Source organism: Mustela nigripes, chromosome 7 (assembly GCF_022355385.1).
Source record: "Mustela nigripes isolate SB6536 chromosome 7, MUSNIG.SB6536, whole genome shotgun sequence".
NCBI classification, from domain to species: Eukaryota; Metazoa; Chordata; class Mammalia; order Carnivora; family Mustelidae; genus Mustela; species Mustela nigripes.
In genome coordinates, this window is record NC_081563.1 from 118886609 (window position 1) to 118900141 (window position 13533).

Below are 13533 nucleotides of genomic sequence, written 5' to 3' on the forward strand. Positions count from 1 at the left end.
GCAGCTGCTTAACCAACTGAGCCACCCAGGCGTCCCATAAATTGACCTTAATTTTTAAGAGTACATTATAGTATTTTCCATTACATGCATACTGTTGTACAACAGATCTCTAAAGCTTTTTCATCTTTTAGGACCGCATCTCTATACCCATTGGACAACTTATTTCTCTTACTTTCAACCCTGGCAACCATTCTAATTTGTTACTCTCAGGCTGGTTACTTTTTTTTCCTTTGCTATACTTAAGTATTTAAGTTCGATGTAGTCCCATTTGTCTATTTTTACTTTTGTTACCTGAACTTTTCATGTCCTATCCAAGAAATCATTGCCCATTTCAATGTCATAAAGCTTTTCTTCTATGCCTTTTCTAGTTGTAGAGTTCCAGGTCTCGTGTTCAGGTTTTCAAACTTCTCTGAGTTAACTTTTGGATATGGTGTGAGATAAGAGTTCATCTTTATTCTTTTGTATAGACATCCACTTTCCCCAGCACCATTTGTTGAAGAGATTATCCTTTTTCTATAGTGTAATTTTGGCGCCCTAGTCAAAGATCATTTCACCAAATGCATGAAGATTTATTTTGGCATTCTCTAGTCTGTTCTATTGGTCTACATGCCTGTCTTCTTCTTCTTCTTCTTTTTTTTTTTTAAGATTTTATTTATTTATTTGACACAGAGAAAGAGACAGTGAGAGAGGGAATACAAGCAGGGGTAGTGGGAGAGGGAGAAGCAGGTTTCCAGCTGAGCAGGAAGCCCGATGCGGGGCTTGATCCCAGGACCCTGGTTCATGACCTGAACTGAAGATAGACACTTAATGACTGAGTTACCCAGGTACCCCTACATGCCTGTCTTTATGCTAATCCTATACTGTTTTGACTATGGTAGCTTTGTAATGTTTTGAAATCAGGAAATGTGAGGTTTTCTGCTTTATTGTTCTTTCTCAATTTGTTTTGGCTATTAAAGGTACTTTGAAATTCCCTATCAATTTTAAGAATTTTTTTCATTTTTTAAAAAGATTTTATTTGTTACAGAGAGATATCACAAGTAGGCAGAGAAGCAGGCAGAGAGAGGGGGAAGCAGGCTCCCTGCTAAGCAGACAGCCTGATGCAGGACTCAATCCCAGGACCCTGAGATCATGACCTAAGCCGAAGGCAGAACCTGAGCCACCCAGGCACCCCAGGAATTTTTTTCATTTTTGTAAAAAATGCCACTGGCATTTTGAGAGGGATTGCATGGACTCTGTAGATTGCTTTGGGTAATAAAGACATTTTAACAACATTAAATCTTCCCATCCATGAACATGGAATGTGTTCCCATTTGTTTCTAGGTTCTTTTTGTTTTGCATACTGTATTTTCTTCCTTTTCTTGTTGCTATAAAATGTTTGCATCGTTGCCTTAACAATTCTTTTCAACTTGTTCCTGCTTAAATGAACAGTTCAGTCCAGATCTATTTATTCAAATGCTATGAGGGAACATCTTCACAAGTCTTATTACCTTATTTGCAATTTGCATTAACTTTTTTTTTTTTTAAAGATTTTATTTGAGAGGCAGAATGAGAGAGAGAGAGAGAGAGAGAGAACATGAGAGGTGGGAGGGGCAGAGGAGAAGCAGACTCCCCGCTGAGCAGGGAGCCCAATGCAGGACTCAATCCTAGAACTCCAGGATCAAGACCTATGCTGAAAGCAGTCGCTTAACCAACTGAGCCACCCAGGCAGCCCTGGGATTATCTTTTGAGCTTTGTTTGAGGCTAGGCTTGTTCTGTCCACTTTTCTATAGACTTAAGGTTTGGGGAGCAGAGGAGAGCTCAGCCAGTGCTATATTTAGCTTTTATTAGAAGACCAGGGCTTTGCTTACTCTTCCAAGATTTAGTTAAATATCCCTATTCCAGGTTATGCTATATCTAATCAGGGATATCTTCTAGTTCTAAGAGGATTAGGCTTTCCCCTCAAATCAGTAGAAAAATGACAGGCCCCGGGAATTTTTCATATTTCTGCTGTGATCTTAGTGGTGGAATACAGGGGCTTTCATTTGGGGAGATCTATGACTTCTTATTCAATTTGTTTACTCATTCATGTTTCTCTTTACATCTGGGGTATTAATGAGCATACTCAGTATCTATCAACATACCCTCTCTTTCTCTAGTAATGCTTCTTAGAGTTGGGCATATCAGAATCATTTATCCCTTTCTTTCTTTTTTTTTTTTAAAGATTTTATTTATTTATTTGAGAGAGAGAGACAGTGAGAGAAAGCATGAGCGAGGAGAAGGTCAGAGGGAGAAGCAGACTCCCCATGGAGCTGGGAGCCCGATGTGGGATTCGATCCTGTGATTCTGGGATCATGACCTGAGCCGAAGGCAGTCGTCCAATCAACTGAGCCACCCAGGCATCGCCAGCCCTTCCTTCCTTCCTTCTTTCCTTCCTCCCTTCCTCCCTCCCTCCCTTCCTTCCTTCCTTCCTCTCTCTTTCTCTCTTTCTTTCTTGAGATTTTATTTATTTATTTGACAGACAGAGATCGCAAGTAGGCAGAGAGGCAGGCAGAGAAAGAGGGGGAAGCAGGCTCCCTGCTGAGCAGAGAGCCCGATGCGGGCTTGATCCCAGGACCCTGAGATCATGACCTGAGCTGAAGGCAGAGGCTTTAACCCATTGAGCCACCCAGGCGCCCCTCATCCATTCCTTTCTTGACCATCATTTTGGAAAGTTATAGCATGAAATCACATTCCTTTCCTCAATTCTCTTATTTCACTAAGTATTAGGAAATTAGGTTCTCTGATTTAGCTTTATTCTACCATCTTTGCTAGGACACATGCCTCTTTATCTTAAACAATTGCACAAAATTCCATTTATGGCTGCACCATCAATAAGTAATCAATCACCTCATTGATGGGCATTTAGACTGAACCCATTTCAAGTCAGTGTAAAAAGAAAAACAATAACTTAGGGGTAGGTATAAGAGTGGAATATTAGGGTTAAATATCCTTCAGAAGTATTTACCCTTTAAAGTCTATATTATGAAATAATATCTCTATTTAATTTTTTAAAAGATTTTATTTGACAGGGAGAGAGAGAGCGAGCACGAGCAGGGGGAGCAAGGGAGAAGCAGGCTCCCCTGCAGAGCAGGGAGCCCAATGTGGGGCTCACCTGAGCTGAAAGCATTCGCTTAACCAACTGAGCTACACAGGTGTCCTCTACTTTTAATAGGTACTTTCATCTAATTGGTCAACATATTTTGTGATTAAAATTTATTTAGAGGGGTGCTTGGGTGGCTCAGTTGGTTAAGCGTCTGCCTTCAGCTCAGGTCATGATCTCAGGGTCCTGGGATTAAGCCCCGCATCGGGCTCCCTGCTAGGCAGGGAGTCTGTTTCTCCCTTTCCCTCTGTCCCTCTCTCTGGCTTGTACTCTTTCTTCCAAATAAATAAATAAATAAATAAATAAAATCTTTAAAAAATTTATTTAGAAAAATTTTATTATACTTACTCAAAAATACTTATAAGTTGTTCACTTGGTGCATTTTTCAGTCCAGCCACAATACTCTGTAACCGGCTCACACTTTGAGTGGCTGAAGCAACAGGAGTAATTACTGCTTCTTTTTCTCGTAAATACCGCCGTCCTGTCAGTGGGGTAGAAGGTGCAAATGATGTTTTCTGTCAAAAAAGAAAAATCCATGAAATTAAAAAGTTACCTTGCCTTCATTATATGTTTAATTCAGTATATATACTATCCTCTCTATTCATATTTAGTAGGACTTTTTTCCTCCCTCCTCTGGTTGACTATCGAAGTTTTGCCAATACTATGCTAATAACATTCTTACATTTAAGTAACACTTTTTCAAAGCACCTACTACCTATAATCTCATTTTATCATAATATTAATTTGAAATATATACATTTTCACTTTATATATGAAACAGGCAAAAAAGATTAAAAAATTGTTTAAGCTCATAAGGTTAATGGCAGAGCTTGGACTGAGACTTAAGTTTTCTACCTTCTAGACCAGTGAATTTTCCATTAGACCTCATCCTCCAAACCATTTTATTTTAATTAATTAATTAATTAGTAAAACGATTTTATTTATTTGACATAGAGAAGAAGACACAGAGAGAGGGAACACAAGCTGGGGGAGGGAAAGGGAGAAGCAGGCTTCCCTGTGACTCCCTGCCCGGGACTCAATCTCAGGACCCCAGGATCATGACCTGAGCCAAAGGCAGATGCTTAAGGACTGGGCCACCTGGACACCCCTTCCCATCTTACATATAAAAATGGAATTAAGCCTTTACTATTAATAATCAAGTCCAGCATTCTATGGCTGAAGTTCAGGGAAAGCACAGAATAAATTTTAATGTAAAAGAACAGTGGCTAAGGTGATGCAAAGAAAGAATAGAAAGCATAAATCCTTTTAAGAAAAGATTTTATTTATTTGAGAGCAAGTGAGCTTGTGTGCGGCAGTAGGGGGCAGGTAGAAGGAGAGGGAAAAAGAAAGCAGACCCCCTGTTGAGCAGTGAGCCCAACATAAGGCTTGATCCCAGGACCCCTGAGATCATGACCTGAGTTGAAGTCAGATGCTTAGCTGACCGAGCCACCCAGGCACCCCACATAAATCCTTTTTTATGTCAAAGACACATACCCTACTGAAAAGTCCAGACATTCTGGGAAAATATATTAAAAATATGAAAAACATCAAGAAATGAGGTAAAAATACTAAATGCCATAGTTTAAAAAATTACCTTTTAAGGCTTTCATGGGAAATATAAATTAGTAGAAGAAACTCAAGATTTAACTTGAAAGATGCTTCTGTTGTTAGTAGAATCACACACAGAGAGAAAAAGATCATTCAAGACTGAGGCCAGGCTAAGTTATATTACTTTTTCAAAGTGTTGTTGAAGATTACAGTCCACATTAGCTTGTGCTGTCAGTTTCCCTAATTGGGTGTCACCAGTGAACTTTCGAGGAGTTCCAATTTCTTCTTCTGCATCTGCTCCCAAAAAGATCCTCTCATCAAAATCACCCACAGTTAAAACATATTCTTCATACTCCTTGTTCACGGCTTTGCTGAAAAGAGAATTATTCATTTAAAAATGATTTTATTTTGTTTTCTTTTTATTTTTCAAATTTTTATTTAAATTCTAGTTAAACATACAGCGCTATGTTGGTTTCAGGAGAATACAGTGATTCATCACTTTACATACAACACCCAGGGCTCATCATATCCATGCCTTTCTTAATACCCATCACCCATCTAGGCCATCTCCCACCCACCTCCCTGCATTGCCTCTCAGTTTGTTCTCTTAAGCGTCTCTCATGGTTTCCCTCCCCACCCCCATGTTCATCTGTTTTGTTTCTTATATTATACATATGAGTGAAATCACAGGGTATTTGTCCTTCTCTGCCTGACTTGTTTCACTTAGGATAATACACATTAGCTCCATCCATGTCATTGCAAAAGGCAAGATTTCATTCTTTTTGATATCTGAGTAATATTCCATTGTCTATATATACCATGTCTTCTTTATCCATTCATCAGTCAATGGCCATTTGGGCTCTCTACATAGTTTGGCTATTATTGTTCATGCTGCTATGAACACCAGGGTGCATGTACCCCTTCAAATCTGCATTTTTGTATGCTTTGGTTAATTATCTAGTAGTGTAACTGCAGGACTGCAGGGTAGTTCTATTTTTAACTTTTTGAGGAAACTCCATACTGTTTTCTAGAGTGACTTCATTAGTTTGAATTCCCACCAATAGCACAAGAGGGTTCCCTTTCTCTGCATCAACACTTGTTTCCTGTGTTATTAATTTTAGCCATTCTGAGAGATGTGAGGTAGTATTTCATCATGGTTGTTTTTTTAAAATTTTTTAAAGATTTATTTATTTGACAGACAGAGTTCACAAGTAGGCAGAGAGGGAGGCAGAGAGGGAGAAAGCAGGCTCTCTGCTGAGCAGAGAGACCAATGTGGGGCTCGACCCCAGGACCCTGAGATCATGACCTGAGCCGAAGGCAGAAGCTTTAACCCACTGAGCCACCCAGGCGCCCCCTCATCATGGCTTTGATTTATATTTCCCTATTGATAAGTGATGTTGAGCATCTCTTCATGGGTCTGCTAGCTATCTAGACATCTTCTCTGGAAAAGTGTCTATTCATATCTTCTGCTCATTTCTATTTTTTTTTAAATTTTTTAATTTTTAAATTTTTTTTAGATTACTTATTTATTTATTTGACAGAGATTACAAGTGGGCAGAGAGGCAGGCAGAGAGAGAGGAAGGTAAGCAGGCTCCCCACTGAGCAGAGAGCCCGATGCGGGGCTCGATCCCAGGACCCTGAGATCATGACTTGAGGCAAAGGCAAAGACTTAACACACTGAGCCACTCAGGAGCCCCATCTTCTGCTCATTTCTTAACTGGATTACTTGCTTTTTGGCTGTTGAGTTTGATAAGTTCTTTATAGATTTTGGATACTAACCCTTGTCAGATATATACTTTGCAAATATCTTCTCCCATCCTATAAGCTGCCTTACAGTTTTGTTGATTGTTTCCTTTGTTGTGCAGTAGCTTTTTATTTTGATGAAGTTCCAACAGTTCATTTTTGCTTTTGTTTCTCTTGTCTCCGGTGATGTGTTTGGTAAGAAGATGCTACAGCTGACGTGAAAGAGGTTGCTGCCAATGTTCTCCTCTAGGATTTTGATGGGTTTTCTACCTCACATTTAGGTCTTTTATCCATTTTGAATTTGTTTTTGTGTATGACGCAAGGAAGCTCTCCAGTTTGATTCTTCTGCATGTTGCTGTCCAATTTTCCCAGCACCATTTATTGAAGAGACTGCCTTTATTTCATTGGATATTCTTTTTTTTTTTTTTAAGATTTTATTTATTTATCTGACAGACAGAGATCACAAGCAGGCAGAGAGGCAGGCAGAGAGAGAGGAAGGGAAGCAGGCTCCCTGCTGAACAAAGAGCCCGACGCGGGGCTCGATCCCAGGACCCTGGGATCATGACCTGGGCTGAAGGCGGAGGCTCAACCCACTGAGCCACCCAGGTAACCCTCATTGGATATTCTTTCCTGTTTTGTCAGACATTACTTGGCCATATAGTTGTGGGTCTAAAGATTTTATTTCTAAGTAATCTACACCCAACTCGAACTCACAAGCCCAAGATCAAGAGTTGCATGCTCTTCTAAGTAAGTCAGATACCCTGAGAATTATGTTAAGCTGCTAGAATAAAACTAAGTTACACAGTAGATTTTTAAAAATATTTATTTAAGGGGTGCCTGGATGGCTCAGTCATTAAGCATCTGTTTTTGGCTTAGGTCATGATCCCAGGGTCCTGGGATCAAGTCCTGTGTTGGGCTCCCCAGTCAGTAGGAAGTCTGCTTCTCCCTCTCCAACTCCCCCTGCTTGTGTTCCCTCTCTCTCTCTGTCAAATAAATAAATAAAATCTTTTAAAAATATATATATTTAAGTAACCTCTACATCCAACATGGGGTTCAAACCCATAACCCCAAGATTGAGAGTCCCACACTCTACTGAGTCAGCCAGGTACCTCCACAATGGATATATTTTGACTTGAAGATAAATTTAGACTCCAAGGCCTGGAAAAGCTAATAACTTTCTAGTTTTTAACTCTAAACTCTACCCACCTAACAATAGCAGACATTTCTATCTGATTATGGATATGCTTCATGTTCACATATACAATAATAATAAATTACTTTGAAAGATGAGCAAAAAGAGAATATAAACTTAATCTGAAAACTAGGTGAACCTAATTAAGATGTGATCACTAAGGGAACAATAATGGCTTTGTCTTATAGGTATATTCTGAATTTGCCAATATTTGATTAGTAAAGGAACATACACTCAAATACAGAAATCACTGGGTCTCTATGAGTTTCTTTGGAAGGAGCTCTTTTAAGTGTCAAAGATTTCTTTTCTTTTTTTAAGTGCCAAAGATTTCTTAAAATATGTCTACTTAGGGGCACCTGGATGGCTCAGTGGGCTAAAGCCTCTGCCTTCAGCTCGGGTCATGGTCCCAGGGTTCTGGGATCGAGCCCCGCATCAAGCTCTCTGCTTTGCAGGGAGCCTGCTTCTCCATCTCTCTCTGCCTGCCTCTCTGCCTACTTGTGATCCCCATCTGTCAAATAAATAAATAAAATCTTAAAAAAAAATATGTCTACTTAGAGACAACAAGGATTAGTAACAACCTCAGTCAATGCCACTAATGCAGAAGGAACCTAAGTTTGGAGCAGTTACCTTAATATAATATTCCACTTAAAAAACTGCAATAAATCATCAACAGCCTATAATATGGCAGATACCATTAATGCTAAATACTTACCTATTATCAGTAAAACTCGAAAGGTCCAGGAGGCATTCTCCTTTTAAAATCTGGGAAGAAAAAGTCATTTTTTGACATGTAATTAAGCATAATAACATAGATACAAAAACATGACATTTATCTAAATTTTCACATTGCAGTTGTTATAAAAAATACACACAAAACAGAATTACTCGGTATTTCCTTTAAACCAGTAAAACCTATTTAGCACACAAATAAAATATTTTAAAGATGTAAAGTAAACTTTTAAAAATACCTTTAAGTTAGCCTGTGGCAATGGTTTCTAAATTCTAGTGACATAAGGATCACTTAGAGATACGGTTTTTTTTTCCCTAAAGATGTATTTATTTGAGAGAGAAAGCACATGAATAGGGGGGAGGGGGAAAGGGAGACAGAGAATCGCAAGCAGGCTCAGCATGGAGCCCAACTCAGGGTTTGGATCTCATGAGCCTGAGATCATGACCTGAGCCGAAACCAAGTTGGATGCTCAACCAACTAGGCCACTCAGGCAGTCACTTAGGGGAATTTTTTTTTTTTTAAAGATTTTATTTACTTATTTGACAGACAGAGATCACAAGTAGGCAGAGAGGCAGGCAGAGAGAGAGGAGGAAGCAGGCTTCCCACTGAGCAGAGAGCCCGATGCTGGGCTCAATCCCAGGACCCTGGGATCATGACCTGAGCCGAAGGCAAAGGCTTTAACCCACTGAGCCACCCAGGCGCCCCGGGAATTTTTAAAAAAATGCAAACTGATGGACCACAAATCCTGAGCTGAGGCAGCATTTTATATAAATTCCCCCAAGTGATTCTGACAAAAGCTGTCCAATTTTAAACATTGGTCTAAGGAGAAGGGAAACTAACATTTACTAAATGATAATATGTGTCAGGCAAGGAAACATTCAAAGGGAATATAGGTACTATTGTTAGTGAGAGAAGAAAACTACAGTTTATATAATATTTTCTTTTCTTTCTTTCTTTTTTTAGGCTCCAACATGGGGCTTGAACTCACAACCCTAGATCAAGACTGGGATGCTCCACCAACTGAGCTACCCAAGTGCCCCTGTTTACAATATTCTCTATGCACCCACACTATTCCTAGATTATTACATATAAGGGTTGTAAACTCAAATGCCTTCAGCAATCAGGGTTCAACATATATAAATTTAAGAGGACAGAAAGCATAGTTCCCATCTTAAAAAGAGGTGGGCATCACTTAGCTTAACAATTGTTATCCATGTAGAAATTCATGTAGAAATTCTAACCTTGTATTGCCATAGTCCTTGATTTTTGAAAGAGATTTTCTTTCCTTTTTTTTTTCCCCCCAACATGGGGCTTAAACTCATGACCCTGATATCAAGACCTGAGCTGAGATCAAGTCAGACACTTAAATGAGCCAACCAGGTGCCCCTTGAGAGAGATTTTATATTAAAGGTCTTTATATATAAATTAGAAGTGAATGAAATAAAAATAAAGAACACTCTATATAAGCAAAACAAAACATCTGCAGCCCATGAGTAGGAGGACAACTATCCAAACTAGGACTCTTCTGGAGTGAAAGGAGGTGCTATAATAATTATGCTAAGACAACAACCAAAAAACCTAGATAATCCAGGCAAACCAAAATTTATGCTCATTATACCCCAGGGCCACTAATGTGGTGCTTCTGCAGAGCACAGAAGACAATTCTTGAGTTCCCTTCAAAGTTTACTTTGCTGGACATGTTTAACTTGCAGGTAAGGAGCCATGATATACATACGCACATAAATACACACAGGAAGAAAGATAAATACAAATACAAATACAAATGCTAAATACAAAAGTGTGTGTAGGGGCGCCTGGGTGGCTCAGTGGTTTAGGCCTCTGCCTTCGGCTCAGGTCATGGTCTCGGGGTCCTGGGATCGAGCCCCACATCGGGCTCTCCGCTCAGCGGGGAGCCTGCTTCCCCCTCTCTCTCTGCCTGCCTCTCTGCCTACTTGTGATCTCTATCAAATAAAATAAATAAAAATCTTAAAAAAAAAAAAGTGTGTGTAACAGAAGAACCACCCAGTTAGAGAAGACTTTATGACTGAAGAAAAATCTCATATTATCTACAAAGAGTGGAAGGAACCGTGATGACCTAATCCACCTCCCCACCTCTTTTTTTTAACCAAAGAGAAAACTCAAGTACTAGCTGGATTAAATGGCTCAATGTTGGGAAAGTAAGAAATTGAGAACAAGAGGAATAAGCCATTTCATAAATACAGAAATAGCTAAATAAATTGCTGAGAAAAAAATCCAGAATGCATGTAGGTAGCCTGTAAGTGGCTATAAAACTATAAAAGATTTTCTGTTCTATTTATATAGAACTGAAACTACAGTTGTTATGTATCACCCCATCTTTAGTAAATAGCAGTTATTAAAATTGTGGTAGTAAATTAATTTACCCTGACCTTCTGCTTTCCATAATTCTTTACTAGGCTTAGTCCAATGTTCGGTTCTTTATAATTCTTTTATTAAAACCTCTTATGGCCATCTCCACCAGTGCATTTACTTGACAGTATATATAGTTGGTCACAGTCTTTAACAGCTCAGTTTTGCACATCATGAAAGATCATAGGGTGATTCTGCATTACAGCATTTTAAATCACGGTAGAGACTGAAACCTAGAAGTCTTGACCCTGAGTCTTATAATGCTGAGAACTTGCTTAAAACATTATTTTTTCCTTAGAGGTTTTGCTGCTAACCTTTAAAAATCTTAGCTATTTACTTATGAGTGCAGTACCTTTCTGTCAAAGAGTTTTGAAATATATGGCTTAAAGTAGTGCTCTTTTATTCCTTTTGCTTCTACGAGAAGTCCGTCATGCAGTTCACACAGTACAGCAATGATGCAGGGAGGCTCTTCAGAAGCCCGAAAGGCAGCAGTATGGAAATCAGATGGTAAACCTAGTTTGACAGGATATGAAAAGCAAAAGGAAATGGTTAAAAGAATGGTTAAAACTTTTTCTAAATACTGATGACTAGTTTTCAAAAGTAAATAAGGTCTTACCTTTAAATGATGGATTCAGCAAGTCATGTCTATTTGGGCATATAATGGCATTGGCAAAAATCAGATCCAAGCAACACAGAAGTAAATGGTAAGAATTTACTAAGTCATCTCCAATCATACGAAAATTACCTTTATAAGAAAAAAAAAACCACAAAGACCAGAAACCTTTTATGTCAAATAATACTAAGTTCCCACAGCAGAAATGTAAAACCATTGAAAGTATCACCTTACCCTTAGTATAAACAAAAAGTGTCCAACAGAAATTAAAGAGATCCTTAACACTGCAAGGAATCCTCCTAGAAAAGAAAAAATGTACTTTTTAATTAACTTGCTAAATATCACTCCACATGGTCATTTAAATTGAAGCAGCAAATTTAAATAACAAATAGTAAAGTCAAATTATATGTAAAATTCTATTCACAAAGGACAACCTATGGTTCATTAAGTGGACTTAATATTTCTAATCTGCATAAAATAATCAGACCATAAAAAATAAGTGAAAATATTACCCTGAATTTCCAGATATGGTAATTATAAAGGGATTAAAAATTTTTTTATAAAAAAAAATTTTTTTACAAATGGATACTTCTGTTAAAAAGCAGCCTTTCAAAAATGCAAATTTCCAAAGTTTATAGCATAATTTTTTTTTAATGTCAATTATATAACAATTAAGAGTCTTACCTTTGCTTCCTGCTTCGTGGTAACTTTGGTGGCTCTTCATATGGATTTTGAAATATATCTAAAAAAATTGGCTCAAATTTTTTGAAAATGACAGTAGACACCTCAAAATTTCTTTCTAGCCTTTCTATACGTTCACGAAATTCTTGAGGCAGGTTTGACATGTCCATCCATTTCTTCATTTTACTAAAAAACTGTATTAAACTAAACAAAAAAAGCAACTTTATTTTTTTAAAAGTTCAACTTTAAAGTGAGTCCATATAAAGGACAAGTTAACATTTTATTTATGTCTATGAATCTTAAGAATTTTGATTAAAGAAAAAAATCTTTACTTAAAAGCATAAATTTATTAAAAAAAAAGAAAAAAAGGGCAACCGAAAAACCTTATTCCCAAGCGCTCTGAAATTCCTCTGGCGTCCAGAATCACTATGGGAATATAGATATTGAATTAGTGGTCATTACATAAATGTATTCTATCCATGAAGTAACGGTACCTATCTACTTCTTTAATTTCCTACAGCACCCAGACAATAGTTTGTATATATATTAAAGTAACGTGAACAGATTGAGTTCATGAAATTAGTTTGAAGACAAACAGAATCTCCCAAGTAGTGGATTGTGGAAGTTGATCACAAAGCACCAGACAGTTATAGTTTAGGAATAAAATTCAAGTGTTTGTGTTCCAATATGTGGTTCCACCATCAAATATAAATGAAGAAGGTAGTACATACCCAGAAAATTACTCAATAGATTATTAGCCCACCTATCTGACTTATTCAATCATGGGTATATTTTTTATGTCCTTTTATGTCCATATGTTAGTATGGTTTTAGATTGAAAATTTGTAGCATTCATTTAAGTATCTAGTGCTATATACAGAATTTTTAAGATTTCATTTTTAAGTAATGTCTATATCCAACATGGAGCTTGAATTTACAAACCTGAGATCAAGAATCACATGCTTTACTGACTGAACTAGCCAGGTTCAGTAGTAAAGACTGAACCAGTACCAGAATGATACCTTCATTTTTTTTTTTAAAAGACTTTATTTATTTATTTGACAGAGAGAGAGCACAAGTAAGCAGAGCAGCAGCCAGAAGGAGAGAGAGAAGCAGGCTCTCTGCTAGGCAGGGAGCCTGATACAGTGCTCAATCCTAGGACCCTGGAATCATGACCCGAGCCAAAGGCAGCTGCTTGACCAACTGAGCCATCCAGGCGCCCCAGAATGATACCTTTTTTTTTTTTTTTTTAAAGATTTTATTTATTTATTTGACAGACAGAGATCACAAGTAGGCAGAGAGGCAGGCAGAGAGAGAGAGAGAGAGAGGGAAGCAGGCTCCCTGCTGAGCAGAGAGCCCGATGCGGGACTCGATCCCAGGACCCTGAGATCATGACCTGAGCCGAAGGCAGCGGCTTAACCCACTGAGCCACCCAGGCGCCCCAGAATGATACCTTTTTAAAAGAGGTGAGGGAATGGGGAGGCCTGGGTGGCTCAGTGGGTTAAAGCCTCTGCCTTTGGC

The 13533-nt window shown here is 38.3% G+C and overlaps 1 protein-coding gene across 1 annotated transcript in view; it reads right to left on the reverse strand.

The window, feature by feature from the left end:
* Positions 1–13533, reverse strand: part of RBL1 (RB transcriptional corepressor like 1) — a 74616-nt gene that overhangs the window by 49329 nt on the left and 11754 nt on the right. The window contains exons 3-9 of the mRNA XM_059406968.1: positions 12017–12217; positions 11567–11631; positions 11336–11464; positions 11072–11232; positions 8314–8363; positions 4851–5037; positions 3467–3633 (exon numbers count right to left, since the gene is read on the reverse strand). Of these exons, the coding sequence (XP_059262951.1) occupies positions 3467–3633; positions 4851–5037; positions 8314–8363; positions 11072–11232; positions 11336–11464; positions 11567–11631; positions 12017–12217 (960 nt within the window). The remainder of the gene's footprint in view (positions 1–3466; positions 3634–4850; positions 5038–8313; positions 8364–11071; positions 11233–11335; positions 11465–11566; positions 11632–12016; positions 12218–13533) is intronic.